Source organism: Coffea arabica, chromosome 6e (genome assembly GCF_036785885.1).
Source record: "Coffea arabica cultivar ET-39 chromosome 6e, Coffea Arabica ET-39 HiFi, whole genome shotgun sequence".
Taxonomy (NCBI): Eukaryota; Viridiplantae; Streptophyta; class Magnoliopsida; order Gentianales; family Rubiaceae; genus Coffea; species Coffea arabica.
Genome location: NC_092321.1, coordinates 1,763,022 through 1,789,365, shown reverse-complemented (window position 1 = coordinate 1,789,365; position 26,344 = coordinate 1,763,022). Strand labels below are relative to the sequence as shown.

The following is a 26,344-nucleotide window of genomic DNA, read 5'->3' as shown; positions in this document are numbered from 1 at the left end:
TGATTTCTTTCCCAGGAGGAGCTTGATCAATCTCTGGCGGGTAAATACCCCCCATTGCTGAGTCGAACTCCTCTCCGTCAATTTGCAGAAGCTGATGAGATTTCACCGCTAGTGGCGTTCCTTTGCCTTCCTGCCGCCTCATATATTACGGGGAAGGTTATTTACGTCGATGGAGGATTCACAGCCGGTACATTCTAGGTAAGTTTGGTTAGATGCTCTTCCGCAGTTGTGGTATCGAGTCATTGTCCTAATTTAATTTATTTTGTAGTATTAGTGTACAATGGGTGAGACAATTAGGTTTTTTTTTTTTGGGGTTTGGGGAGGGGGGGTGTCTTTAAGTCTCTCTAATAAGTCCTATTCTCCTCCTCCTCTAGCATCCCAAGCTTTTTTATTTTGATATTAATTTCAAACACATCCAAATTTAAATTCTTACTCTCAATGGCCTGAGATATTAAAGTTACGCACAAGAACTTAAAATCCTGCCCCCCCTCTCTCTCTCTATAACTGAGATTTTAGAAAGCCACCCAGACAGTGACGGAGCCAGGATTTTTTCCTTGGGGGGGTGGGGGCAAAATTTTTTCGAACAAAATTACCTTAATATGTTATGTTTAAAATAATTTTTATTTATTTAAATATATGACATCTTAAAATATTAAATATTAACCTTAATTATAAAGGTATGTCTATTTCATAAATATGTAACATAGTCATAACTAAAATTAAAACAAGAAATAACCTTCGATTAAATATCTTATAATATCACAAACCACCTAAGTTGCACATTACGAGAAGATGCTCCAATATGTCACTTGTACAAAAACAAATATATAACTATTTTCAATTAAAAAAAGATAAAAGTTATGTTAGCATACCTTGAAATTTCATCCTCTTTTATTAAAAATAAATTGAGATTTATTTTCTTTTATAGAACTAAATTCATGTATAATTGAATCAATGCTAAATTTTCGAACAACTTCCTTTTTTTATGTACATTTTTAGGCAATCATTCAATAAATTATCCATTATCTTGTTTTGGAGTTTTGTTTTGATTATCTTCATAATTGAAAATGTCCATTCTATAGACTATAGAACGGAGCCAGTATTTTTTCCTTTGGGGGGGGGGGATTTTTCTGAACAAAATCATCTTAATATGTTATATTCAAAATAATTTTCATCTATTTAAATATATGACATGTTAAAATATCAAATATTAATTTTAATTATAAAGGTATGTTTATTTCATAAATATGCAGCATAGTCATAACAAAAATTAGAATAAGAAATAACCTTTGATTAAATATCTTATAAGATCACAAATTACCCAAATTGTACATTATGAGAAAATGCTCCAATATGTCACTTGTGCAAAAACAAAAATATAACTATTTTCAATTAATAAAAGATAAAAGTTATGTTAGCATACCTTGAATTTCAACCTCTTTTTTTAAAAGTAAACTGAGCTTTACGTTCTTTCATAGAATTAAATTCATCTATAATTGAATCAATACTAAATTTTTGAACAACTTCCTTTTTTTTATGTACATTGTTAGATAATCATTCAAAAATTATCTTTTATCTTGTTTTAGATCTTTGTTTTGATTATATTCATAATTGAAAATGTCCGTTCTATAGTTGCAGTTGATATAGGAAGAGTGAGAACAAATGTAATCAATCTGTCAACAACAGAATAGACACTCAATTTCTTGTTTTCACAAAGCCTTCAAGTAATTATTTGTACATTTGTATATGGGTCAACAAGAGTATAGATCACTAATTTTAAATTTTTTATCAATTAGGCTAAGTTGTATATTTGTATATGGACCAATAAAGTAATTATTTTTGTTTTAGCCCATTGATAATTATGAATTGAGTCCTTTATTATAATATATCAAATTGGGTCAATTTACTATGGATTATCAAATTATATGTTTAATTTTTTGAATGTTAAATAATTAGCACAATAAAAAAATAAATAACTTTTTTTTGAAGAAAAAATTAAATCAAAGTTAGCTAATTCATATACACACACAGAGATATATATATCTATATATATAAACTCTCATAATATAAACTAAAATTTTAAAAAATTAGGGGGGCCAACTTTGTCTTATGCATATATTTACATATTATGAATTAAAATTTTCAAAACTTAGGGGGGCCATGGCCCCCCTCTGCCCCCCTTGGCTCCATCATTGCACCCAGAGTGTGTATAGAATAGGAGCTCAATATCCCCCATAATTTATTGATAGAAGAAAACAAAAAACAAATAGTAATTCGTGGCTGTGTAATTAATATCTCTTAGGTTTGGAAAATCAAACAAGTAATTTGGTCATATTAAATTACAATTTGAAATAAAAAAAAAGTAATTTAGTTATATTAAATTACAACTGGAAACAAAAAACAATAATTTAGTCGTATTAAATTTCCAGTTGACGAGCGAATAAGAATGTTGGTCACTTTCCGTTTATTTAACCTTCTTTTCCCTTGGCTACTTTAGAATATATTAACGAGCATATGGAGTAGTATATTACATACTTTTCTGGGCTGGGCATGTTTGTTGTATGGTGAATGAGATTCCTTGATGAAAAGCTCCTTGATTAGTGGTTTGGTGGAGAATTATTAACTGCAAGAACCATGCAAGTATTCACTCTCTTCATTTTCAGGTGGTGGAAGCATCAAGGATTAAAACAAGGTCGGTCCAGTGTCCGTGATAAAGAAGAAATAAAATGCTTGTTCTGATGGCCCATATGGGAGGTGCAAGCTGGATGTTTTTTTTATTATTTCTACGATTCCATTCGTCCTATTTGACATCTATAACGAAAATGGCCGATTTGCCAGTTGCCCTGATTCAAGTTTTTCTGCTGTAATATTGGATTTCAACCTAATTCACATACTTTGCATTTTTCTCTTTCCGTTTACCATTTCTTCCAAGTTTTTAGGGTTTTTTTTTTAAAAAAAAAATTCGAATAGGAGTTCTTCACGCATGTGTTACTAATTTCAGTTATCAAATGGGACCAATAAAATGATTTCATACCTCTTACTATCAGAGATAAATGTGTCAAATGAGTTATGAAACATCACTATTTGCACATGCGAACAGTTAATTAGTTTACCCAAAAATACAGTTAATTACCACAAAGAAGTTGTCTACTAAGTACTAATGTTTGTGAAATGAAATTTATACATTCTAAATAAATCAGCTGACAAACTTTTTGGGCCTGATGTGGCCTGTCTAGTGAATGACCTTTATGGCACAAGATTACTGTGCTTGAACTTTAACAAAACTTTAGTTACTAAACCAATTCGTGTTATGCAAATTGGCCACCAAAAAGGATTTAAAATTCCTCTTTGGACTGTAGATCAGGCCTTCAAATCTCGCAACTTATAATAAAAAAAAATTAAAAGTGTGCCAGAGCAGTGAATACTTTAACTAAGTAGCTAAAGTGTCAACACATATATAAATGCGAGTTTAACTATACTGGGTGTAAAGTTGTGTAATTTTGGTGTAATAGTAATTTTTACATTTACATAAACTTAATTGTATAAGTTACATTTTTACATAAACTTGGTTGTACAAGTTACAAGTAAGAATAATATAACCAATTTAAATTGGATAACAATTCAACTTGTGAGATTCAAATCCATAAACTACCATGATATACGATATGCAACAAAAGTAAAGGCAAATGTTATTTGCGCTCATCAATTAGTTTCTGACGCTCCCTGAAGGCTATATTTTTAGCGAGTAAATTTGAGTGACAGAGGTTAAAAGAGGTTAAATGAAGAGTGCGAATATCAATTTCCAAAACAAACCTTCAGCTTGGGATGATTCTGAAATAGCTATACTTTTACTAATTTCCCGCCTTCTTGCCTCGAGGTCATATGAGACCGCAAAGTCCCAGGAAAGGTTACAAGAACCCCACGTAAAAAAAGAATTTGCAGGCAGAAAGAGAACATAAAGCCCGTCCGCCTCAGCTGCTACTTTTAAGGAAGAGGATTCACGCTAGAGCATCTCTTGGAGTTAGAAGTTAAAAGAGAGGGTACGGAAAGCCACAAATGCCGATCGAGATGTCGCCACTTTTCTGCTTGCTAAGATTAGAGAAATGCGATCGTGAATCGGGTTGAAGCGCTTGAACAGGATAAAAGAGTGCATGTGTAGTTCACTCTTTTTTTCTTTTTTTTTTTCGGAGACGATAAACATATTCTATCCTACACTAAAGGGGAGGGGACGGATCTAAGGAGGTCCAGGAATAATCGGAGGGGACTGAATCACCACCGGACCAAACGGGTGCACAGCACACCGCATGTGTAGTTCACTCGAATCCAAAAATTTTTAGAAGATATCTTCTTTTGATGTTTTTCTGTATCCACCATTAAGGTCCATCAACCGCTACTGCCTCTTTTATCAACAACTATCTAAGTACCTATACAGCATATCAAAAATAGCCAAAGAGATTCCAAGTTCCAAGCAGAGCTCCAGGTTGGCCTCTAGCCAATCACGATGCTCCTAATGGCCTCTAGCAAACAACAACTATCTATTATCAAAAATAGCCAATGACGAAGGTCCTAATGTCTCTCACAATCCGAGTAGTCAGATGTGAAGGATCAGATGAAAGCTAGCTGTCTGAGAACTCGTTTATTCCGGTGTCTCCAAATTTGATAGATAGAGGCAGCAAAGGCCACTCTTCTAACCCAGCTTACGAAGTCATTTGCTGAACATACCATTGAACTACAAACACTCCATCCAACGATAGGCTCGTCCATTCGGCATTTTCATTGAACAACGTTCCAAATTGAAGCAGTGAATGGGCATTGCAAAAAGAGATGCTCAAGATTTTCCTCTGTTTGCAAGCAAAACACACAGGTAGGATCCACCTCAATCCCCCAAGCTGACAATCTGTCTTTTGCAGATCGTCTATTCTACCACGCCATCCGTTCAATAAAAGCACGCCTTTATCACATGTCCTTTAGCCCGTACTACATTAAACCAATGAACCTTGGCTTGAGAAGAAGTAAACTATTTTTATCATGTTTTATCACGTTGATAAAGTAGGACCCTGTTTGGCAAGTGAGTTTTTTGGGTGTTTGTCTAAAATTTTACTCTAATTTACTGTAGAAGTTTTTAAAATTTTTTTTAAGTGTGTACATTTTTTAATATTTTGAAGTATATAGTTTAAAAACTTTTCAAAGTTTTTTAAACTTTGAAAACTCAAGTGCCAAAAAGTTTTTTGAAATTACTGTAGTTAAAATTTTTAAAAAACTGGTAGCAGATAAACTTGGCAAAAAACTCAAGTGCCAAACAGAGAATTTTTCAAAAATTTTAAACTATACTCATCAAAATATTCAAAAATTTTCACACTTCAAAAATTTTTTAAAAACTTCTACAGTAATGTTTTCGACAAACATTAAAAAAACTCACTTGCTAAACGGGGCCTATATTTGATCTATTTTCTGAATGATGTTACTTTCTTTAATTAAGGCTATCTCCATCGACTTATTAAGGCTATCTTCTTCGACTTACTCTTTTAGCCTTAATTATCCTAGTACTTTGACTAAAAGGGCCTTAATAAGTCTTTTTTTTTTCGACATAGGGGTGTTCGAGTCAATTCTTATGGGGCCCGACTAATCCCCTGCGGCTCGGGAGAGGAGGTCCCACTCCACACCGAACACATTAACAGCAGGACTCGAACCCTGGACAAGTCAGGAAGGTCGCCATACCCTAAAGAAGGGGAGCGGACCGCTCGAGCTACCCCGCGGGAGCAAAGGCCAGCCACGTAAAGTGGCAAGTTGTGGGAGGCAGGGGTTGAATCCCTGACCTCCAACATCCCCAAAGAAGGGGATGACCACTGGACCTCGCATAATCTAAATCTACAGAAAAGAAGAGAAGACTAAAAGAGTCACGCAGATGGAGATAGCCCAGGATCCAAAGCCTTATTTTGAGCAAAAGCTTATTTGGATCCTTAGTCCTCCATGTATATATCCGTCACCTCGCGTGTACAAGCTCTTTTCCCTTTTCCAGCAATAAAACTTTTTGACACCTCTCACATGTATTTAATTTTATTGGGAAAATGGCCAATTTAGGACATAGACTCTTTTTTTATAGTCAATTTAGTCTTTAACTTTTATTCTTGACCAATCGCTCCTTAAACTCATTTTTTTGGATCCAATTAAATCTCTTTACTGCGACATCATCATCTAAAAATAATTGGACTTCTAATTTAATAGTTAAATAGGAATATTTTGAAAGCCCCGTGTATAGATTTTAATAAAGCCAAGTAAATTAGATAAAAACCCATTAATATTTGAGGTATTTTTAAGATTTAAACTTTTGAGATATTTTTAAATTTTTTAATTAATTTCTTAATCCTTCTCCTACCCATCTCTCCCAATCATCACCACCCCCGCCTCCATTCCCCTCTACTCTTCTCTTTGTCAACCACTCTTTTCCGCCATCGCATTTCCTGTCAACCCACAGCATTCCTTTTTCTTTGAAGAGGTGATTTCTGGTAAGTAGCAGAACCGATCTGAATCAGTCCTCTCTCAAGTGAGGTGTGATGAATTCTCTTGTCCGAAGTGAATGACGGGGTTTCTCCCTTGGGATCACTCCCAAGTCAATTGAAATTGAAAAAACTTGCAGGACAAGTGAGTATATTGAGAGAACAAAAAAATAAGAGCGGGTATAAATGAACAGTATGCTTACTTGTTGGGAGTTTATATGACAGGAGTGGAGGACAGGACGGTGGGCTTATGCTAGTGGGACCTACGTCCTGGCCATCATGGCTCTGTCCCGCATCTGGAGGTTTGACTCTGACACTATAGCAGTCTAAACATGCTGACGAGGAGTCCAGTGCAATAGCCATTAAGAACATCAGGTGCTTTTCAGATAAAGCACTGGTTCTGTATTGTGTCAGGTAGGTTGACATCATCAGCGTGCAGCCGAAGTGGAATGCCTAAGGTACAGAAGTTATCCATGCCGTAGACCAGAGATCTAGCTGGACCCAGGGGTCATGTCTAAGGGACATCATCTCGGCCTGTATGACGGACGAAGTGAGATGACATCGGCCTTGACGGTGGCCGAGGTGAGCATCCTCATTCCTCAACACCTGTACCCCTACTATCCCTTCTGTAGCCAGAAGTCAAGAGCTGTGGGATTAGTGGTTTCAGATTTCATTTGTTCAAATATCATAAATCCTTGTATTTGTAACCTCTGTAAATCACTAAACTCCATGTGAAAATTTTGAAGTTCTGTAGGACAAAACAACAGGAGTGTTGTAAGAATTTGTTAGTGAGATTGACAAAACTATATATTTTTGCGTGGGCTCAAATATGTAAAATGACTAACGTGATTTTTAGCAATTGTGAAACCATTAGTATGAAAGCGTTGGAAGGACATCAACAAAAGACCGCAGTAATGATTATGACAGTACACCAATTGCAGCTGACAAACGCTCCGGCAGCGATTGGGCAAATGGCTCGGATCTTCTTTTCTCCACTGAGGACGGTCACCTCGGCCTAGCCGCTATAAAGAAAGGACATGGGATTCCTATACTTCTAGTCACTTCGGGCTGAGGTTGTATCAACTTGGGTCCCCAGTGAAATGTCGAGTCCTCAACATCTCGATTAATGAATTGTCCCTAATAATTGACACTTTGAGGGACCCCCAACGCTGACATGGCAGAAAGACATGACATTTGATAAGACTTGACCACTGCTACATCTTGTCAATACCGACAGGACACACAGGCTGTCAGATCCTGGGAAATTGGAGTCTACCATCTTTCTCTCCGGTTGAGCTTTTATAAATACCATTCCCTCCTAAATAAAGAAGAGAGAACTCTTAACTATTTTCATTATCATTATTCATTTTCCAAAAAACTAATTTAATCATAAGACGATTCCAGAGGAAAAAGCCTCGTCTTGTGTGTGTATCATGGAAAGTACAGCATAAAGTCACCTCGCTCAGGAAGATAACGTATTAGGTCAGTTCGGCTTAATAGTCCAGAAATAACCTTTTCATCCACCACAATGGTGGCAAATGTGATAAATTTGTATATTTTTGCTATTTTTTTAACTTACGCCAGAATGCATTTACAGATTTCCTCTTCAATTTTCTCAATTGCAAAGCAAACTCAAAGGTGAGGGAAGAGGGAATTGAGAGAGAGGTAGGAGCAAAATGGTGGGTAAAGAAGAAGGAACTATGTGGTCGGAAAGAAGATTATCCAAGGTTTTCAAAATGTCCTATTTAGTTGTTAAATTAGTAGTCAAATTGCATTTGAATGATGATGAAAGTCTTAGATGTGGTCCAAGGGCGTCTACCTCGGCCCCTTCGGTTTCGCGACTAGATGAGGTGACCTCTGTGAGTTTCGTGTTACCTTGGCTCATTGCTTTTCTCTCTAGGCCAGTCTCAGTCTCTCTTGAGGTGATCTCACATCAACTTGGCTTCCTATCTGATATTTGACGTACCACTGAAAATATTAATTTGTGCATGACGGAATAACGTGACAATGACATAGCCAGTGCTATGTCCCTTCCATTAGGCGTAAGTCTAACATTGTCAGCCTAAGGCCCATGAAAACCATGAAAACTGGAGTCTATCATTCTTCCCACCATATTATCTCCTATAAATATCCTTCCATCTATAGTAAAGGTACAGACACTCACTCTCACTTATGTAAGTACTAGAAATACCAAGACCCTTGCTTTTAGTTTGTAATTAAGGTTGTGTTTGGATTGTATTTTCCGTTATTTTTCATGGAAAAATTACTGTAGCGATTTGATGTATGTGAGGGAAAAAGATGATAGGGAAATGTGATCACGGAAAATGATGTAATTTTTCGACGAAAACTGGCAATCCAAACAAAGCCTAAGTATTCGAACTGACTTGATTGTCAGAGTGATACCGAGGGATAAAACCTTGTGCTATGTCCGTACTTTTTGTGCAGATTTGATAGGTGAATCCCTTGGGTTCAGATCAGTCGTCCAGAATTTACCTCTTCAGGCTCGAATATTAAAAGCTATGAATTAAATCGGCTTTAATGAAAAGAAGGTTTATTGATCAAATTTGCCATCTGCCTAATTATTTTTCCGACGGTTCGAGTAAACTAACCCATTGAAAATCAAAATGGACACGGAAAATGTGACGCACGGGACAATCATTCTGAGAGCGACAGCATGTACTTTCCATATGCTCTATAATTACGAAGAATCTTCTAAAACACTGGAGTCGTGACTTGAATGAAGACTAGTTGAATGTTTAATCAACTAGAATATTTCTTTAACAAAATGGTTTATTTTTAATGAGTGTCAAACATTCGTTCACACATATAAACTTCATCTAATTTTTATTGTGTATATATACATATTAATAACTATTATTCTTCCTTAGATTTATATATTTTCTTTAATTTTATCTTTCCAAAAATTGAATGCCTAATTCTTAATAGATGTCAAGGGAATATTTGTTAGACAGATCTTACAAAAAAATATATATATATTTAACAGAAAAAATAATAAAAACAGTAGGCTAGAAAAAAAGTGACCCCGCCACGTGGCAAGTGAGTAGGCTGGATTCTTTTTTTCAAAAAAATTAAAAAGTAGCCGAAATTGGATGAAAGACTGGACAGAGTTTTTTTTTAAGAAGCAAAAGATAGGACAGAGTTAGACCATGCACAGAACTACGAGCATCATCACTTCAGTACGTAAATTGACACAGAAGCGTAGGGGCGACGCCTGTTCTTCCAGAAACTTCCCGAGTAAACTCGTGGCTCCAAATGGAATGGACTGTGCTGTGGCAACCCTTCCAATGGCTTTGGTGTTAACACGTGTCCCATGGTGACCCCTCCGATCCTACGTGGCACAACAGTTTACTAGCTAGTGATACGCCCACCTCCCCAGCCCCAATGGCAATGTTTTTATTTAAATTCAAAATTCTACTACTGCCAAATGAATTGCTAAAACTCAGCGAGAGTTGGATGCTTATTAATGGCGGTATTTGAAAAGAGCGGGTGGAAGCCTAGTTTCCATTGGCTTCTGGAACCAAAAATCAAATGCTAGCTACGGATGTGAGATACTAGTAAATTTTAAGATCATACTCGGACAGTAGTAGATTGCAAATTACTACTATCGGATCAGATCTCAGTCGCCAGTCGCCAGTCGCCAGCGCCGGCGTATTTTAAGTTTTCTGTATTGGATTTTTTTTTTTGGTTTTTTAAATTAAGTAGCGGCAGTTCTTTGTAAATTTGAGGATAAAGTACTAAAGCCATGAGTGGAGTTGGAGGTAGAGGTGTGGAGGAAGACAACATAGAGAGTGAAGAGGAAATCACCGAGAGCAAAAGCAAGAGGAAGTCGCCGGTGGTGTTAATGTGGGGGTATCTTCCCGGAGCTTCGCAGCAGCGCATGCCGCTGCTTTCTCCAACGCCGATACAGTTTCCTGACTCCGGAGATTCCTGGAAGGACGTTTGTGCAGGTGGCTGTGGTTTCGCCCTCGCCATCTCAGGTATCCATTGCCTCTTAGTAACATTCTGGCTGGCACTGCCACTTCCACCACCAAGTAACAACCTTAATCGACCAATTTTATGAAAGAAATTTAGGAGCAGAGAACGTATTTTTATACTAGGCTTTGTCATAGATTTGAACTTATTTTTTCATGCGAACATTTTTCTAGATTGAGCTAGGAGAAGTACTATTCGTATGCATTACGCTCATTCTTTGTTATAACTAAGAATTCCGGCAAAGAGAAGAACTAGTATATTTATTCTTCTTCACGCCGCGTGGTTTTCTGGTTCAATTACTCTGTTTCTATCTTATGATTACGTAACTGGGGAAAACAAATGCATAGATGATTAAACGTGTAGTTCGTTGAATAATTGTTAAAATTGATTAAGTTGGTGGTAGTTTGATTTTCTTTTCTTTTCTTTATTTTTTTATTTTTTTGAAGTACTACGGTCACTTACTAGTTTAAACTTTAAAGTTGAATTCAAATTTCAATTTCTTGTTTTATTGTCAATACCGAAATATTGAAGTAGAGCCGGGGAAACTTGTGCATGTTATTCAATGCTCTCTGTGCTCATTCGCTCGGCAGAATGCAGAATTTATGTAGTGTAGCTTAAACTCATGTTTTGAGCATTAAGAAGCTGCTTCCTCCTCCTATTGAAAAGGAGTTTCTGTAAACTGTGAGCTGAGTTTAGAAGTATGAATGCTGCTAAATTACATATTAGGATTTAAGGCCACTGAGAGAGGCTTTGCCTGCTGAAGTTTTCAGGAAAACCTTTCACGCTATTAATGCTTTCGCTTCTCTACTTGTGTATTTCTCTGTCTAACTTAACCATTTTTGTTATTAGGCTCGGGAAAACTCATTACTTGGGGATCAACTGATGATCAAGGCCAAAGCTATCTGACGTCAGGCAAGCATGGGGTAGTGCAGCAAACCTGAACTATTCAAATAAAATTGTGTATCTCTCATTGTTAATTTTGCATTTTCTCCGTCCAATTATTCAGGAGACTCCGGAGGAGTTTTCACTTCCAACTGAGGCTCCCGTCCTGAAGGCTGCTGCTGGTTGGGCACATTGTGTTTCAATTACAGGTACTGGTCAATAATAGTGTCCTGAAAATTCATTCCACCACCTGCTCCTCAAATTGTAGATTCTGCTGAAATTGGTAAGCAGAAACTGAGTAATGTTTGTCTTAGTTTTTTCACATGCTTAACGCTATTTTGTCTTCATCTACTAAAGAGACTGGCTTGACATGTAGCAATGACAATATTAGATACTGTGATTGCAATTTTTGACAATCCTTCCACCTACACTTTTCTTTTAAAAGAAAAATAAATGTGCATCTCGACTTAAGAGCTACTTGAATTTACCTTCAGATAATTGCGATGTGTACACCTGGGGTTGGAAGGAGTGTGTTCCATCTGGGATGATCACCCGTAATTTCTCTGCTGGGGAAAGCGATGAAGATGATGCTTTTGAGAAACAAATTTCAGTAGCGAGTGAGCAAGGTAATGCATTCAATTTTTAGGTTGTACATCAATACTTTCAACATAAAACACTCCATATCCTTATATTGTCAGAGATCAGTGAATAGAGATTAATTTATTGAGTTTGATTTTTGTAGTGAGCCCACGATCTCCAAGCTCAAAATCAACTTTTAGCTTGGTGTCGCATTTAGAAAATAAAAGACCTGGAGAGGAAAGCACAAAGCGAAGGAGAATTTCACCTGCTAAACAAGAATTTGAAAGTTCAATACCCAATGATGAACCACTCTCGGCCCCACCTTGTCGTGTAGCTTTGGATCCAGGGGTGAAGATTACAGCTGTTGCTGCTGGTGGCCGTCATACGTTGGCACTATCAGGTAAATTGAAGTGCAGCTTGTGCACTGCAACTACTATAAGCATGACTTCCCAGGAGTAGTTGCTTCTGTATAGTTATTTCATATAGTTTTGTAGGTTGTAGAAGTACGAAGCTATGGAAGATCTTTAATGTAAAGCAAGACCTGATGCATCATATTTTTACCGGATTTAGATGTGGGACAGGTATGGGGTTGGGGCTATGGTGGAGAAGGACAGCTAGGTTTGGGCTCTCGGATAAAATTGGTGGCTTCACCTCACCTTATACCTTGCATTGAGCCTTATTTAAATGGAAAAGACAGTCCTTCAATGATGCCTCAAGGAGGTATAACTTCAGCAGCTCATGTTCAAAAAGTTTTTGGAAGTTACATAAGGGACATTGCTTGTGGAGGCCGGCATAGTGCAGTAATTACAGGTGAGCAATGAACACAATTATGTCTGTAGTTATTATACAGCCTAACATTAGCTTACATTTGCTGCTTACAAGTTTTGAGGTTCGAGTACCTTAATTCTTATTCTTTTGATTTCATTTTACTAGTTCTTCAGCCATGAGATGGATAGTACTCTTTATTCATTTGACTTAATTCAAATGCTTTTCTTAGCATTCTATAAAGTTTCTCGAGTCGTAGATGATTCACTTTAGCAGAGGTTTATCGTAATGGAGATTTTCATCTAAAATTGGTTGTTCTTGTGCTGATATGATGTCTCCTCATTTTCAGATGCTGGTGTGCTGCTTACTTTTGGCTGGGGACTATATGGGCAGGTATTAGATGCTTAATTTTGCTCAGTAAGAGCTAGGGATCCATAGCATTCTCTGCATTTGGTAGTCTGTGTACTTCTATGATAGCTGATCAATTTCCACTGCTCTGGAATAATTGTCCTCACTGTAAAAATCTTCTTATGCAGTGTGGACAAGGCAATACTAATGATGTTCTGAGACCAACTGCTGTCGCATCTCTGTCAGGAACTTGTATTGAAGCATTAGCAGCTGGACTGTGGCATACAGTGTGTGTATCTGCTGACGGTCGTGTGCATGTTTTTGGTGGAAACCAATTTGGACAGTTGGGGCTGGGTACCATTACTGATCAGGCTGAGGTAAGTGACCTGTTGCAAGCTTCTCTCAGGTTCTGTTGGAGCCATGTGGTGGAACAACTGAGTTTGTTTGGATAGGAGTTTATTTGGATAATTTATTTGAGATAATTACTGTAGCACTTTTTGTGATGTGATGTATGTGAGATAAAAGATGATTGAGAAGATAAAAATGTGATTGAAATTTGTGACTTTTACTTCATCCCAATTGCTACAAACTTTTATATTGGAAATGTTGAAAGTGCACGGAATATGTAGTCAAGGATAGCTATTGCAATCTTTCCGAAAAGAAACGAGCTTGTTCATATTACAGGTCTTTGGTTACTTTTCTTTTTAATTTAGTGGTAATTCCAGTAGTCTCAATGCAGATTTCTTGTGTCACAGACTCTGCCCAGGCTTTTGGATGCTCCAATTCTCGAGCACAAAAGGGCCAAAATGGTTTCTTGCGGAGCTCGACATAGTGCCATACTGACAGGTATGGCTACATATCTGGTGATTATACCTGTTCTATTTCATTGCTTAAACAAAGTTGTATTGATTCGTGCAATAGGTGGAATATCAAAATGGACTTATTAGTTGTGAACTATATCCATAATGCTCAGCTTGAGTCACTTAGGGAATGTTCTCAATTAATTTTTTTGGCTCTTTTAGCTTCTTACTAAGAAAATTAGTTATATTATGTTGTTAATTGCTTTTTCTTTCGGCTTTTGAATTCTGATTTTGCCTTTTCAAACATAAGCTTTTTACAACCATAATCAGTTGAGGAGAAACCTAAATATATCCATGTTCACATGTAAATAGTCTGTGTAAGAAGTTAGAAACGGAGACGTGAACATTTGAGCATTGCACTGGCATTTTAACTTTTAATCATAACAATATGCACATTTACATAGTTTAAGCAATTCTTGATTCTTCTTTGACCATGTCACAGAGAACAGTAAGGTGTATAGCTGGGGCTGGAATAAGTATGGTCAGGTATTATTGATCTCAGGGCACAATTCAATCTATTTCTTGCGCGTTGAGTGCAACTCTTCTAACCTTCTTTTTTGCCTTCCTAATAACCGCAGCTAGGCTTGGGCGACGCCATCGACAGGAATTCCCCTTGTGAGGTTCCCATAGAAGGTTTCCTGCCACAAAAGTTAGCTTGCGGTTGGTGGCACACGCTATCACTAGCCAAAGCTTTGAGCTAAGAGGCTCCAGCAGGTTATGAAAGGAGACAATTTTGTTAGGGCAGTATGTTCATCGTTGGACAGTTAAAATCACCAGTGCTTTTTGCTCTCCTTTGCGTGTTTTTCTATTGCCTTCCTGAGGCAAACAGAAATATCGCTCCTTTGCGCTTTTTTCTATTGCCTTCCCAAGATTAACAGAAATATTTCTCAAAATCGTAATGTTAAAAATAGAGGCCCCTCTGAATTGCATATGTATTTTGCCATTTTCACCTTTTGGTACAAAAGTAACGATCTTGATTTACCTTTTTAAGTTTTTTTTGTGTTGAAATTAATAATGATAACAATAAAAAATAAACATACATATAAATAAAGCGAGAGAGGAACGCAGCAGTCGAGAGCCTGCAGTATTTGGGTTACATTTTATTTCCACGCCATGAAACAACATGCATGACCTTGCTTTGATAAACTTGAAAGAAAGATAGCTAGAGATGATTTTCTCACCCAGTCGAATATTTTATATCTTGCTGGAAATTTGGGTACGGTTTTGCTGCAAGAGCTGCATCAAAGGCCAGAAAATATCTAGCCGGTGGAAGCTCTCTGAGGCCTGCATTCAGATACATTCACTCCGTCATGGCTCTAGGAGAAAAACAGAGGGATATGCTTGTAAGGTGGGTAATCTGTACCTCGACAATGAAGTGAGCCCAGGCACTTTCATCGGGCCGCTTTTCCATGGCACCCTTCAAGATAGTCAATTCCAAACGATGAATAACATCAGCAATTTCTAGAAAGCGGCCGTGGTCATTGCAGAGCATCTGTTTCGGGTTTTGTAGTTAGGAAGGGCCAGAAGCAACATGCACATAAGGATATTTTCAGAGGGAAATACGTCCTTGATGAGTCTTATTGCAAAGGCAGAAAGAAAAAAAAAAGCAGAAAATCCACGCAGCGCACATACCTCTATAAGCATGTGCCCTGGGCATTCGAGATCTTTCACAATTATAGGGCAAGTTTGTTGCTCATTTTCAAATTCCAGAGCCCAACTTGCCCCATCTTGTGTGTTGCTCTCAACTTTGGGTAATTTTATATCCTTCTGATTCCATGCCTATGCAAAGACAATTTCAAGAAGATCTTAAGAGTACAAATACGCTTAATATTCTCCTAATTTCAAGAATAGAGAGCTAAGCAGACTCAAAGAGGAACATACCGGAAATCAACTGAAAAATGGCTGAACTACTTTAATTGATTTGCCAAGGTAATCAAAACAGCTGGGAAGAACCGAGTTAAATATTCAGTTATTTTCAGTTATTTTTTCATTATTATTTAGTTATTTCTGCGTAGAGGAGAAGGGTGGATGCTCAAATTGAATGTTCTAATGAGATTTAAGTCAAACATGACTACTACCTATTTGTTGTGCTATGAAACTCTAATAATAGATGCACGAGTTGCAACCCAAGTTGATGGAGAGATCTTTAGTTTCATGCAACAATACGGTCTAATTCCTAGAACTACTTCATGTTTCCATCTTCTGCCGAATGGTCATATTAACAAAATACAATATTAATGACTGTCTCAGAACAAAGATTAGCTGACAGGTCTAAGTTTAAGGTTGTAGCCAAAAACAATTGTGTCACTGTGAAAATAATTGTTTATCAGATACATGAAGTCATGATTGGAGCAATAATCATACGTATTACCTACAGAGTGAAAACTTCGGTTCTTGTGTAAGCACTCAATAGATGGCATAGAAAATCCAGCACATTTCTTTCCCCACCCCTTCCCCCCCACCAACCCCAAATTAAACACCTAAAGACAGATTGTCTCATATACATACCTGGCTAAACCCTTGACAAAAATTCTAGCAAAATGGATACCACCCAACATTAAAAGTCTCGGTAACAGAAAGCCCAAAAACAAAAGAGTACCACAAGTTTGCGATGGAATTTACCTTCTTCACAACGTGCTTCCCTATTTTATCTGCCTGATCAGTTACGCGAGCCAAGAATTGCATGTGCTTAATGGTCCTATCCAGGAGACCATCAATGCTACACTGCATTAGTAAAGGAAGTGCAAATTGTTAACTGAGAGCAAGAAAATATGAATCAAGAAGTGAAATGAAAGGCATTAAACATTACACAAAGCTTCTCACTCACTTTTGTTCCATTTGGGACAAGTTCACGCAACTCTTTGATCCGATCTTGAATCAGCTGCCTATCTCTTGGTCTAGGTTTCTGATTCTCACCAGATCGTGCTCTCTGTTTGTTTGCATCAGTAAACTTTGAGCCTTTTGTGGAGCGGATGGGAACATTCCCATTTTTCTTAGGTCGTTCTTCAAGCAATGCATTTATCATGCACCCAAATGAAGATGCTGAAGATGACACTTTCAGTGCAGAATTCTTGTCCCTACTGAAAGCTGAGGTCACACAACTCAATTTAACTTGATTGTCTTCTGTCAAGGCACCTTGTTCCACCTGTCTAGAACCTAATCTCATGAAGGATGACATAATTGATTCTCCAGAACATGATTCCCTATTAGATGAATTATCACCTGAGATGCTATTCGTCTTAGGAATAACGGCATGCATGAGATGCTCTGTCTTGTTTAGATAGCTTGTACCATATTTGCAAGCTGAAGGGGCATCGATGTTGATAATATCTTCTTTGAAAATAGAGCTTGCAGCTGCACTATCATCTGACAAATTCAGATCCCTATGGTTCAGTAGGATTTGACCAAGTGCTTTGTGCAGTTCACAGTCGGAGGGAAATTTCAAATTTTGGCTTCCACTTTCATAGCTTTCATTCTGACAATTATTCACCCTGAATGAAGATTCCACTATACCATTATTTGAGTAAGATTGCATAATCTTATCAACAGGGTTACCCAGATTGCTTGTACTGTAGCCGCTAAAGTTAGATAAGCATGCTAATTCTTCATCAAGACAAGAAGATCCAAAGAGATTCTTTACCACCTCTAATTCACTATTTTCCCATATTTCATGGTTGAACGGCTCTGCAACATCAATTAGATTGACTGAGTCCATGTTAATTTTACTTTTGGTTTCCTTGCCAATTATTTTTGTCATATCTTCACTGAAGATCTGATGTGAATCTTGGAACATGGACATGAGTTGATTTGTAGCTGTCATGTGCTGGCCTTCCATACCAAAATTGCCCAAAACCTTATGATCTTCATCAATCTCACAGATGCCCATGCAAGATTCACCTAAATTCTCCATGTAACTAGACATCAGATCTGTTGGTTGAACTGGAGAAATTCTAACCGCCCTAAAAGGTGAAAAGCATGCTGCAAGTTGTTGACCACAAAATTTGTTTTTCACATGGACCACCAGTCCTGCATCTTCTTGTACCTGATAGTGTAAAGCCAAAGCCACATGGATGGTAACAATGAGCAAGATAAGTAAAAATACTCAAGCTTAAAATACATAACATGTAAATCATTTTCTTCAGCTGCGCAAATAGTACACATATATCATGCAATATATAGAGTATTCTGCTTAGCTTCCTCTGCATCATATGATACAGAAGCAAAAAATTTTGCCCACCCGGAAAAGGAACATAAATTGGAATAGCGCCAATATTTTGCAAATGATCAAGCACATGACATACCACATCCAGTGACCCAAGTTGTAATACTCCATGTGGAATTAAAGGCACTAGCAACATAGTCTGCACAAACATCGTCATAAGAGTAGATGTTAGAAATAAATGGCACCAAACTTGATTAATACAGGAACATGGAATTAAAGTAATCAAAATGATCCTCTTCTTTAAGCATTTTCAATAAAGAATTACCTTTACACCTGCAACAAATTGATGAAGCAACTCCTCCGGATACTGTAAATGGCACAAATCAGTACACTTTTTCCCTCAATGCTTAAAAGGAAAAAAACCACGCAGCACTTACCTCTGAAACCACATTAGAGCTCAATCCACCAGCCATAAAGTTATCAACAAAAATCCAGCTTGGGCACTCTGTATATGCCGCTTCACCTACAAGCCTGATTGAATATTACATTATGAATCCATTAGTTGGAAGTAAAAATTGACTCACATCATGCATATAATAAAGCTTATATGCTAAGCAGAGCCACTCATTTCCAGCATCTAGCATGCAAGCAGGTGGCCAATTGAAAGGAATGTAAACCACACTGGAGCATCCCAATAAATGTAAAGTTATATTGTATTTCCAGCAATATCAATGACAAGTTGGACTTTATGATTGGCCATTCCTTGGCAAAACAAAGTTCTCCAGAGCTGCCTAATTTGCAGTGACGTTCTGGTTCTCTTCAATTGTAGTAGCATAATCTCATAACCACCATTGATGATTCAAATTCATTATATAACAGTTTTGGTGGAATTACATATAGAGAACTATGAAGTTAGATGTTTATGGAGGTATGCATATCCCTTGAAGATTGAATTTAACATATATTACCAACTAACAAGAACATATAAGCAGAATTGACGAAGTTAAAATAGGTAATGACACTTAAAAAGTACAAGAGTTTACCCCTTTCCGACTACATAATAAGTATTTGACATTTCAGCCATTGCAACTGCAATTGGACAGTCACTTAAACTTCCATTTTGTGTACCAGATACACAAGCTGAGGTTAACCTCTCATATGAGCTGTTCAAAGAAAAAGAACTCATCATGCCTTCCATGGGATCCATTGGTCTTGAAAAGTCAAATAGTCCTTCATCCCATACCAGAAGCCTAAAGAATTGGAGAACAATTATCAAGACCAAGCTGGTAACACTTTTGTAGACATACTACTGGAAACAACGGAAGCAAGATATGACATGAGAAGTGAGGTTCATTTGCCATATGCAAGATTTGAAAAGCTAGGGCTCTAAAATGATAAGATCAAAATAAGCTTCCTACTATCTGATTCCTACTGATGTTCTTTATTCAGATTTCAGGTGTTATGCACAGGATCGACGACTTTAACATACATTGCATATCACATATCATAATCAATCTTCTAATACTTAAGAAATTTAATAACCATATATTGCAAAACTGCTTCAGGCGCATTGCAAGATTTAGATAAAGTTTACAAGATGCAGGACCACAAAAGCTGAAGCAAAGAGCATTTGGAGATGGATGTAAAATACAATTTAGTTCCTTTCTCATAACATGTAGTTTATCAGCTGTTAATCCAAAAAATCCTGAAGACAAGAGCTATTACAAAAGATAAAATTAGATAGAAAGATCTGCTACAACAAGAAGCCATACATTCTACAAAACCAAGGATAACGAGTCTAGAATCGTGTCATCTAAATTTCAGGTTAAAATTCCTGTTCAATTGTTGTAAACAATTCACATAATTAGAAAAGTCTAATTATTTATGTATGAATTTCCTATCAAAAGTCAAAATACAATTAAGTAGAATTAGCACTTGCAGGTGCTTGAAAGGGTTGAAGAATTAGCTTACATTTCATTTTGATGCTCCTGAAACTTCCAAAAAACCGCATAGTCCCAGGGAGAATTGCAGCAAAGACTCTGCAGGAACTGCCTCAAAGAAGTTGACCCCATTTATTTATCTTACCTTTCCAGGAAATAAAAACCAGTATTGCAATAATAAGCGCCAAATAATCACTAAAAACCCTCACTAACTGCCCCGATAGGATCCTCGTCCTGCCTGTACAATCCATAGACCAGCTCTTCGTTTCATTGGAGGCTCCATTGAAGTCAATAACAAAATGTCCATATCTTGAGAACCTTCTTTTGACAAGCACGTGCTATAGCCGATAAAACTGGTGTCAAAAGCCAGTGAAAATGAGGAAATTAATGAGGAAGCACTTTATGGACTTTTTCATGTAAATTCTCCATTATAACAGAATGGAAGACTATCGTGCAAAATTCTCAGAGCCGAGGGCAATAGAATTGAATAGAGATGCCTCAAATCCAACCATAAGGCTGATGATCAATAACCTGCTAATGTAGGACAGACAAGAAAAGGAACACCTGTAACCAAGAAACCATCTGGTTTCAGTATCAGTCAGGGAAGTGCAAAATTCCACAAAATCTGTTACTACTTATTGATCTCATTCTTTCTCTGTCTTTAACTAACGTTTGACTAGAAGCATTACACAGACGAGGAATATAGAAACTGATGTTCTGTAATTCTTTGTTTCTCACCCTCCTCCCCGATCATAAAAAAGGATTGAAAAATGGAAAAGAAATCTTACAAGATTATAAATCCGCAGTCTAAATGCAGGGATCGACATGCACTACAACATCTCATGAGAAATTCATAAACTATTTTTGAATTTCTTGTTAATAGCCTAATGAAACAATTAGTATAATTTTGCTTTTCTAGATCAGAGTCTTGATCTAGCCCTCACTTTCTGGTTTAACTATTAACAACTTTCTCGGCAGCTAAACACATTTTTTTTTCAAAACAATAAGTGAACTACCTAAAATACCGGACTCCACCTTTGGGACATCATTTGCACGAGAATTTCACGAACGGTTTTCGAATTTCTTCCTTAAGTTAACTGATTTTAATTTTCTAAATCAAAGACTCGTCCACTTCTTACTTCTAATACAACTTTAAGCAAACATCGTCGCAACAAAGCGCAAGCAATAAAACTGTCAATCAACTTCCAAATATGAAATAATTTCAAGAGTTAACAAAAGTAAATGTTGCTAATGAACTACTAGAAGAAATATCATCACGCCAAAACGCGAAAAAAGAAGAAGAAGAATGCCACATATGTTAGAGATCGTAAACCATTAAATGACGCCAATATTCACGAGGAAAAGAACAAAAGGAAAAACGGAAATATGCATTGACAATTTAAAACACTGGGCGTTTTTGGAGCATATAAGACTACCTAGAGGATTGGGGAATTGTAAAGTTCAAACTCGTTTGCCTCCATCTATCGGTTTTGAAATTTTCGCGCAATCGCCGCCGCCACCGGCGAGAACTGCTAGGTCTGGAGCAAACTGCAAATTGCAAGTTAATAAAACCAGCAGAGAGGGAGAGAACGAGAACGAGGCGCCTGCTTGGGTCTCCAAAGCTTTTGAGTTTCGAGAGAGGAAGCACGCTTTCGTGGGGCTCCGAGAGCAAGTACGCAAATATATAAAATACCGCTGAGTACTGATGACTGATGAGTAGAAACTAGAAACGAGAAATGGAGGGGGAGAGCTGAAGGCAAGTGCTACCAGTGGGCCCCATATAGTGACTTTGGCTGTATTTTGGCTTTTTCGGATTCCAAATTTGTCCCAGAGTCGGATTTAATGATTCCTCGGGTGGAGTGGGTTTCCGGACCCACCCTTTGCCTTAGGTGGGTCACCGGTTGTACAAATGAATCCCAGTTGGCCCAGTCTGATGAATCCCAATTGGCACGTGCATTTCAGGTCCTTGTTTTGATTGATTTTTTTAAATTTTTTATAAAAAAAATTATTGTAACAATTTAATATATATAAAATAAAAATATAATTAAAAAATATAGATCTTGTTTGGAACCCAAATTTTTTGTCAAGTTTATCTGCTACAAGTTTTTTAAAAACTTTAACTACAGTAACCTCAAAAAATTTCTCAAAATTTTTAAACTATACACTTCAAAATATTCAAAACATTTTAAAAAAACTTCTACAACAAGTTACAGTAAAGTTTTAAACAAACTCCCAAAAAACTCACTTCCAAACAGGGCCATATTCACAGAAAATATAACAAATTTTCTTTAAAAATTTACTGTCCAAACAAGGCCAAAGATCGGATACAAAATCACAATTCATCATTTTATAGTTAAAAAAGAACAACAAAGTTAAAGACTAAAGAGAGCAAAGCTCATACTTTGTACAATATACCCAACAAAAGGTACCAGATCATTCATTGTTAGATTAATATTTTAAATGCGGAAAGTTCAACGAGCTTTTTTTGGCAAACTCTGAAATACTTGATCCCTCATCATTGCGTTAAAAAGTCGGTTTGATTAAGCAACCATCAACGCTTGGATTAAGTCAAGACTTCGGAATTTGTTCATTAACCCACAAATTACCTACTTGTACATTTGCAAACACACTTTCCTTGCAGCAAAGTCAACCATATTACTTAAACGGAGTTGTGCCGGGCCTCCCCCAAATCTGCCAGCCCATCCAATGATGTCGTTTGTACTACTACTCAACTGATCCAAGTAAAACTTTAATTAATAATGTGCAGGAATATGCATCTTCCATGTTTGGTCTCTACCTCCACCAAATTTTCAGAGTGGTAGGTTTTTTTTTTTGGCAGAACCGGTTTGTTGATTCTCAAGTATGTAAATTAAAATTATAGTCTTCATTGCCTGGCAAATACGAACCGAAAACTTATTATTAGATGACACGTGTTAAATTGTATGTCAACTCAATGGATCTTATTTTCCTTAGCTCCTATTTCTTTAAACAAAAAAAAAAAAAAGCAAATTAACTATTACTAGTAGGTTGTCCATTGTTGGGTTGACTTGCATGCTGATGTATCTATCCCACCAGATGAAGGCAATTGTTATTCCTTTTTTTTTTTTTCTTTTGTAATCAAACGTCGAAGACAAATTTTAATCCAATGACAGGGATTAAGTCAGTCCCGACTCAACAAACCTGTAACAATTAATGTTGCAGTATTTTTCTTCTGTCCTCTTCCCGTGTAAATACATCGGCGCGCTTGCACAAATGATGATTAGTTTGGAGGTTTTTCTTCATCGTCTGTGGATCATTTGATATTTTGACTTGAATATTTTTAATTGTTCTCCAGGGAGCAGTTAAGGATTCCAATTACCAAATAATAAAATATCATATAGTTTGTACATGCGTTAATCCATTCAAGTGCACAAATAGCACACGAGAGTCTAAGGGTTAGCCGCCTCCATTTAAAAAGTTTTTCCCTGAGGGCATTTAATCATTTCAGTTAATGGTCATAATTTTGAATGAATAATCCAAAAAGTTTTCATGAAATTGTAAAGCTCATTTTACTTTCTTAAAAATTTTTTAAAAATTATGAAACTTGCACAAAAATCTTAAATCCACTTTCAACCCTAATATCCACTATTTTAAATCTTTTTTATTCTCACATCTCAAATTAGTAAAATTGTCAGAAATCTCAAGTAAGTATAGTATTAAAAACTTTAAGAGTATTTAGGTGAAATTGTCAGAAACCTTCCTCAAGGTTTCTGAAATTATCCCTATTTCTAAATGAAATAGGAACTTTAATATGCAGCAGCTAGTCGCAAGATTACGTTTTCTGATTGACTTGCGCTAGCAAAATCAGGTGGACGTTCTATAAGTGCTTTTGAAAAATTAATAACTTGATGTCGGAACCGGCCACACAAAAAAAAGTAATAACTTGATGTGGACGTTCTATAAATGCTTTTAAAAAGTCAACTAGGTACGTGCATAAACGAAGAAATCTCTTTAGCCTTTTGAACCCCCAAAAAAAAAAAAAAAATTCTTTGGTCTGTAGCGTAAAACGTTAACGTTTGTGCATGTAGTGCTTACGAAGTTACGAGAAGAAGGGGTAAATAGATGGTCGCTAGCTATATGCTTTGTATGCCGAGGATGCCGTGCCCCCCCACCCCCCCAACTCCCAATTTTTTTTAAAAAAAAGTAGGCAAAAGAAGGTGCCCCTCTTCAAAAAAAAGTAGGCAAAAGAAGGTCCCATTTGCATTGATGCATAATCACATTAATGGCAATGGATTAACAGGTAGTTGACTCATGTATTAATTTAAATAATGTAAAAGCCTAAGCAGGTAAAAGAAAAAAAGAAGATTGATAACTTTCATTAACATTTGGTGCTCTGAAACAATGAGTTTTTGTGCGATGGAGAGGGAGAGAGCGAGTGCTTATCTAAATATTATTTTTACCAAATTCATGACTTCATCTTTCCATGAAGTCCTTTTTTTTCTTTTAGGGGTTGGAGGGGGGAGGGGTGCGGGGGCTTCACTCTTGCCTTTGATGGAAAGAGAGACCCAAAAAAAAAAAAAAAGGAAAAAAACCCGCAAAGGAAGATGAGTTAACTGCATCTAATTAATGTTCTCTTGCATATTATTTAGCTACTAAAAACTGGCTGTCATCCAGTTGATACTAAGCCCAAAGGCCCCCAACTGCATAATTGACTTTAAAATCCAAGTACTTGTGCAACGATGATAGGAACAAATGACGTGAAACTCAAATCGATTCTGCCTCATGTGACTAAGGATCGGTTTCTTCCCCGAAAGCTAACGGAAAGCAACATTTGGCGAAGGTCAACTAGTTATTAGATATTACGTGGCTAGATAATAAATTAAGTTGTTTCTAATTAAATATTAGAATGAAGGTGACACTATAGATGTGGGTTCAATGTACAAGCCGCTTTTGTTACAAGGACCGCACACCTTAGAGTTTATGACGACAGGAAAGTTCTTAAAGGCAAATCATGTTCTAATTGATTAATGCTCTTTTATACGCACTCTTGTGGTGTCGTCACTCTTTAGATATGATTCTTAATATTTTGTGACACAAACCTGAAATCAATCACTTAGAACAGTTACCAATTTGCTGGCAGCGTAGACTTGCAAATTTTGATATAGTACTAGTATTATACTAGTATTTCTCATAATATTACTAGTATTATACTCGTGTGATTTTGTTTGAAATCTCCTTCTCTAGTACCATGGTCCCTAAGCAACAATTTCGACGAAGCTTCGCGTTTTACATTTTAGTATTAATTCATCTATAGAAATAAAATATACATATACATATATGCATGTATGTACGTACGTATATACGTACAATAGATATTAAAAGATAAGGTGATCAAAAAACAAATTGGTGAATTGTCTCGGATCAAAAAACAAATTAGTTACAAGTAGCATGGTTCATCCATTCTGTGGGCGGTAGCGGGCGAATGGATCAACGGGGAGGGCAGAATTACTTTGGAAAGCTGAAACACGTAAGCTAGTCAGACCTGACCGGAGATTTCCAGAGCCGACAGGATGACGTAAGATCAACTCAGCGGATGTTGGTCCGACACTCACAGCTGACGGTCACTTTTACATATGGACACGTGTCAGAGTCAGCGACTAGTACTGCTGGTACATGTACGTGTCACTAGTTTAGTGGACACCACTAAAAATAAATACTACTATTGTCCTATGAAAGCCTGCATTTATGAAGAGGCCAACAGAAGGATCAACAGATCTATTCCTCATACGAGCAAACAAAAGTTTCAGCGCCTGTTCTAGCCTTCTAGCTACTTTGCTTAAATTAAGCTGATTCTAGTTTTTCTTTTTAAACACTAGACTATTAATACCATTTTGAATGTTTGATCTCGAATTTTTTTTTTCTTCCCTTCTATTTTTTTTTCTTCCCTTCTAAAGTTTTACTAATTTTCTGTTCTTAACTTAGATAAAATATGATAGGAAAAAATAACAAGCTTGGTAGGGGTATAAAAATGCTTAGAAACCACAAGTAAATTAATTGAAAAAAAGGATTGGTAGGGGTGCGAAAGATGCTATGGCAAGGGAAGCAGTTGTTGAATTTGGAACAAAATGATGGCTATTATTGCCTGCTAGAGGATTATTATTAGTACATGGGAAAGGGAGTGCAGGGCTACTAGCAAGTCTGGGGATTTTGAGGCTTCTGAAAAGACATGAAGAAACTGGGGACGGTGATTGAGTATGATGCAGGGTTGGATGGAAGGAAAACAAAATCAAGCTTTCATGAAAATCCATTAAAAACCCATAAATGTTCAATGAGCAAAAA

At 36.8% G+C, this 26,344-nt stretch overlaps 2 protein-coding genes across 9 annotated transcripts; one reads left to right on the top strand and one right to left on the bottom strand.

The window, feature by feature from the left end:
- The first annotated feature begins 9,693 nt into the window (after positions 1-9,693).
- On the top strand, positions 9,694-14,855 carry LOC113695664 (ultraviolet-B receptor UVR8-like). Of its 4 annotated transcripts, none has more exons than XR_011816665.1 (11): positions 9,694-10,495; positions 11,340-11,413; positions 11,497-11,581; positions 11,867-11,998; positions 12,115-12,351; positions 12,522-12,761; positions 13,066-13,109; positions 13,253-13,441; positions 13,804-13,927; positions 14,367-14,410; positions 14,503-14,655. XR_011816665.1 is itself a non-coding variant. In XM_072054284.1 (11 exons), exons 1-11 carry the CDS (start codon positions 10,261-10,263, stop codon positions 14,504-14,506), a joined length of 1,392 nt encoding a protein of 463 aa, XP_071910385.1. In that variant the 5' UTR covers positions 9,695-10,260; the 3' UTR covers positions 14,507-14,855. The 4 variants fall into 4 exon arrangements, 2 of the variants coding, with proteins under 2 accessions (XP_071910385.1, XP_027070596.1); XR_003449611.2 differs by having other exon boundaries at positions 9,695-10,495; positions 13,804-13,910; XM_072054284.1 differs by having other exon boundaries at positions 9,695-10,495; positions 13,820-13,927; positions 14,503-14,855.
- Positions 14,856-14,939: 84 nt separating this feature from the next.
- LOC113695663 (transcription factor LHW) lies at positions 14,940-21,776 on the bottom strand. 5 transcript variants are annotated; one of them, XM_072054282.1, is made up of 12 exons: positions 21,463-21,772; positions 20,558-20,590; positions 20,058-20,379; positions 19,130-19,336; positions 18,524-18,617; positions 18,412-18,453; positions 18,226-18,285; positions 16,752-17,966; positions 16,547-16,648; positions 15,557-15,703; positions 15,288-15,416; positions 14,940-15,208 (listed from the first exon to the last, which is right to left on the bottom strand). In XM_072054282.1, exons 3-12 carry the CDS (start codon positions 20,156-20,158, stop codon positions 15,119-15,121), a joined length of 2,187 nt encoding a protein of 728 aa, XP_071910383.1. In that variant the 5' UTR covers positions 20,159-20,379; positions 20,558-20,590; positions 21,463-21,772; the 3' UTR covers positions 14,940-15,118. The 5 variants fall into 5 exon arrangements, 4 of the variants coding, with proteins under 4 accessions (XP_071910383.1, XP_027070594.1, XP_027070595.1 ...); XM_027214793.2 differs by lacking the exon at positions 20,558-20,590; XM_027214794.2 differs by lacking the exon at positions 20,558-20,590 and having other exon boundaries at positions 20,058-20,364.
- Positions 21,777-26,344: the final 4,568 nt, after the last annotated feature.

Coding starts and splice junctions, on each gene's coding strand:
- LOC113695663 (XM_072054282.1), bottom strand. CDS start 20,158: ATGGGGTCAACTTCTTTGAGGCAGTTCCTGCAGAGTCTTTGCTGCAAT. Junction 15,417..15,556: donor CAGGGCACATGCTTATAGAG/GTATGTGCGCTG, acceptor AACCCGAAACAG/ATGCTCTGCAATGACCACGG. Junction 15,209..15,287: donor GGGCTCACTTCATTGTCGAG/GTACAGATTACC, acceptor ATCTGAATGCAG/GCCTCAGAGAGCTTCCACCG.
- LOC113695664 (XM_027214795.2), top strand. CDS start 10,261: ATGAGTGGAGTTGGAGGTAGAGGTGTGGAGGAAGACAACATAGAGAGT. Junction 13,110..13,252: donor GCTGGGGACTATATGGGCAG/GTATTAGATGCT, acceptor CTTCTTATGCAG/TGTGGACAAGGCAATACTAA. Junction 13,442..13,819: donor CCATTACTGATCAGGCTGAG/GTAAGTGACCTG, acceptor CTTGTGTCACAG/ACTCTGCCCAGGCTTTTGGA.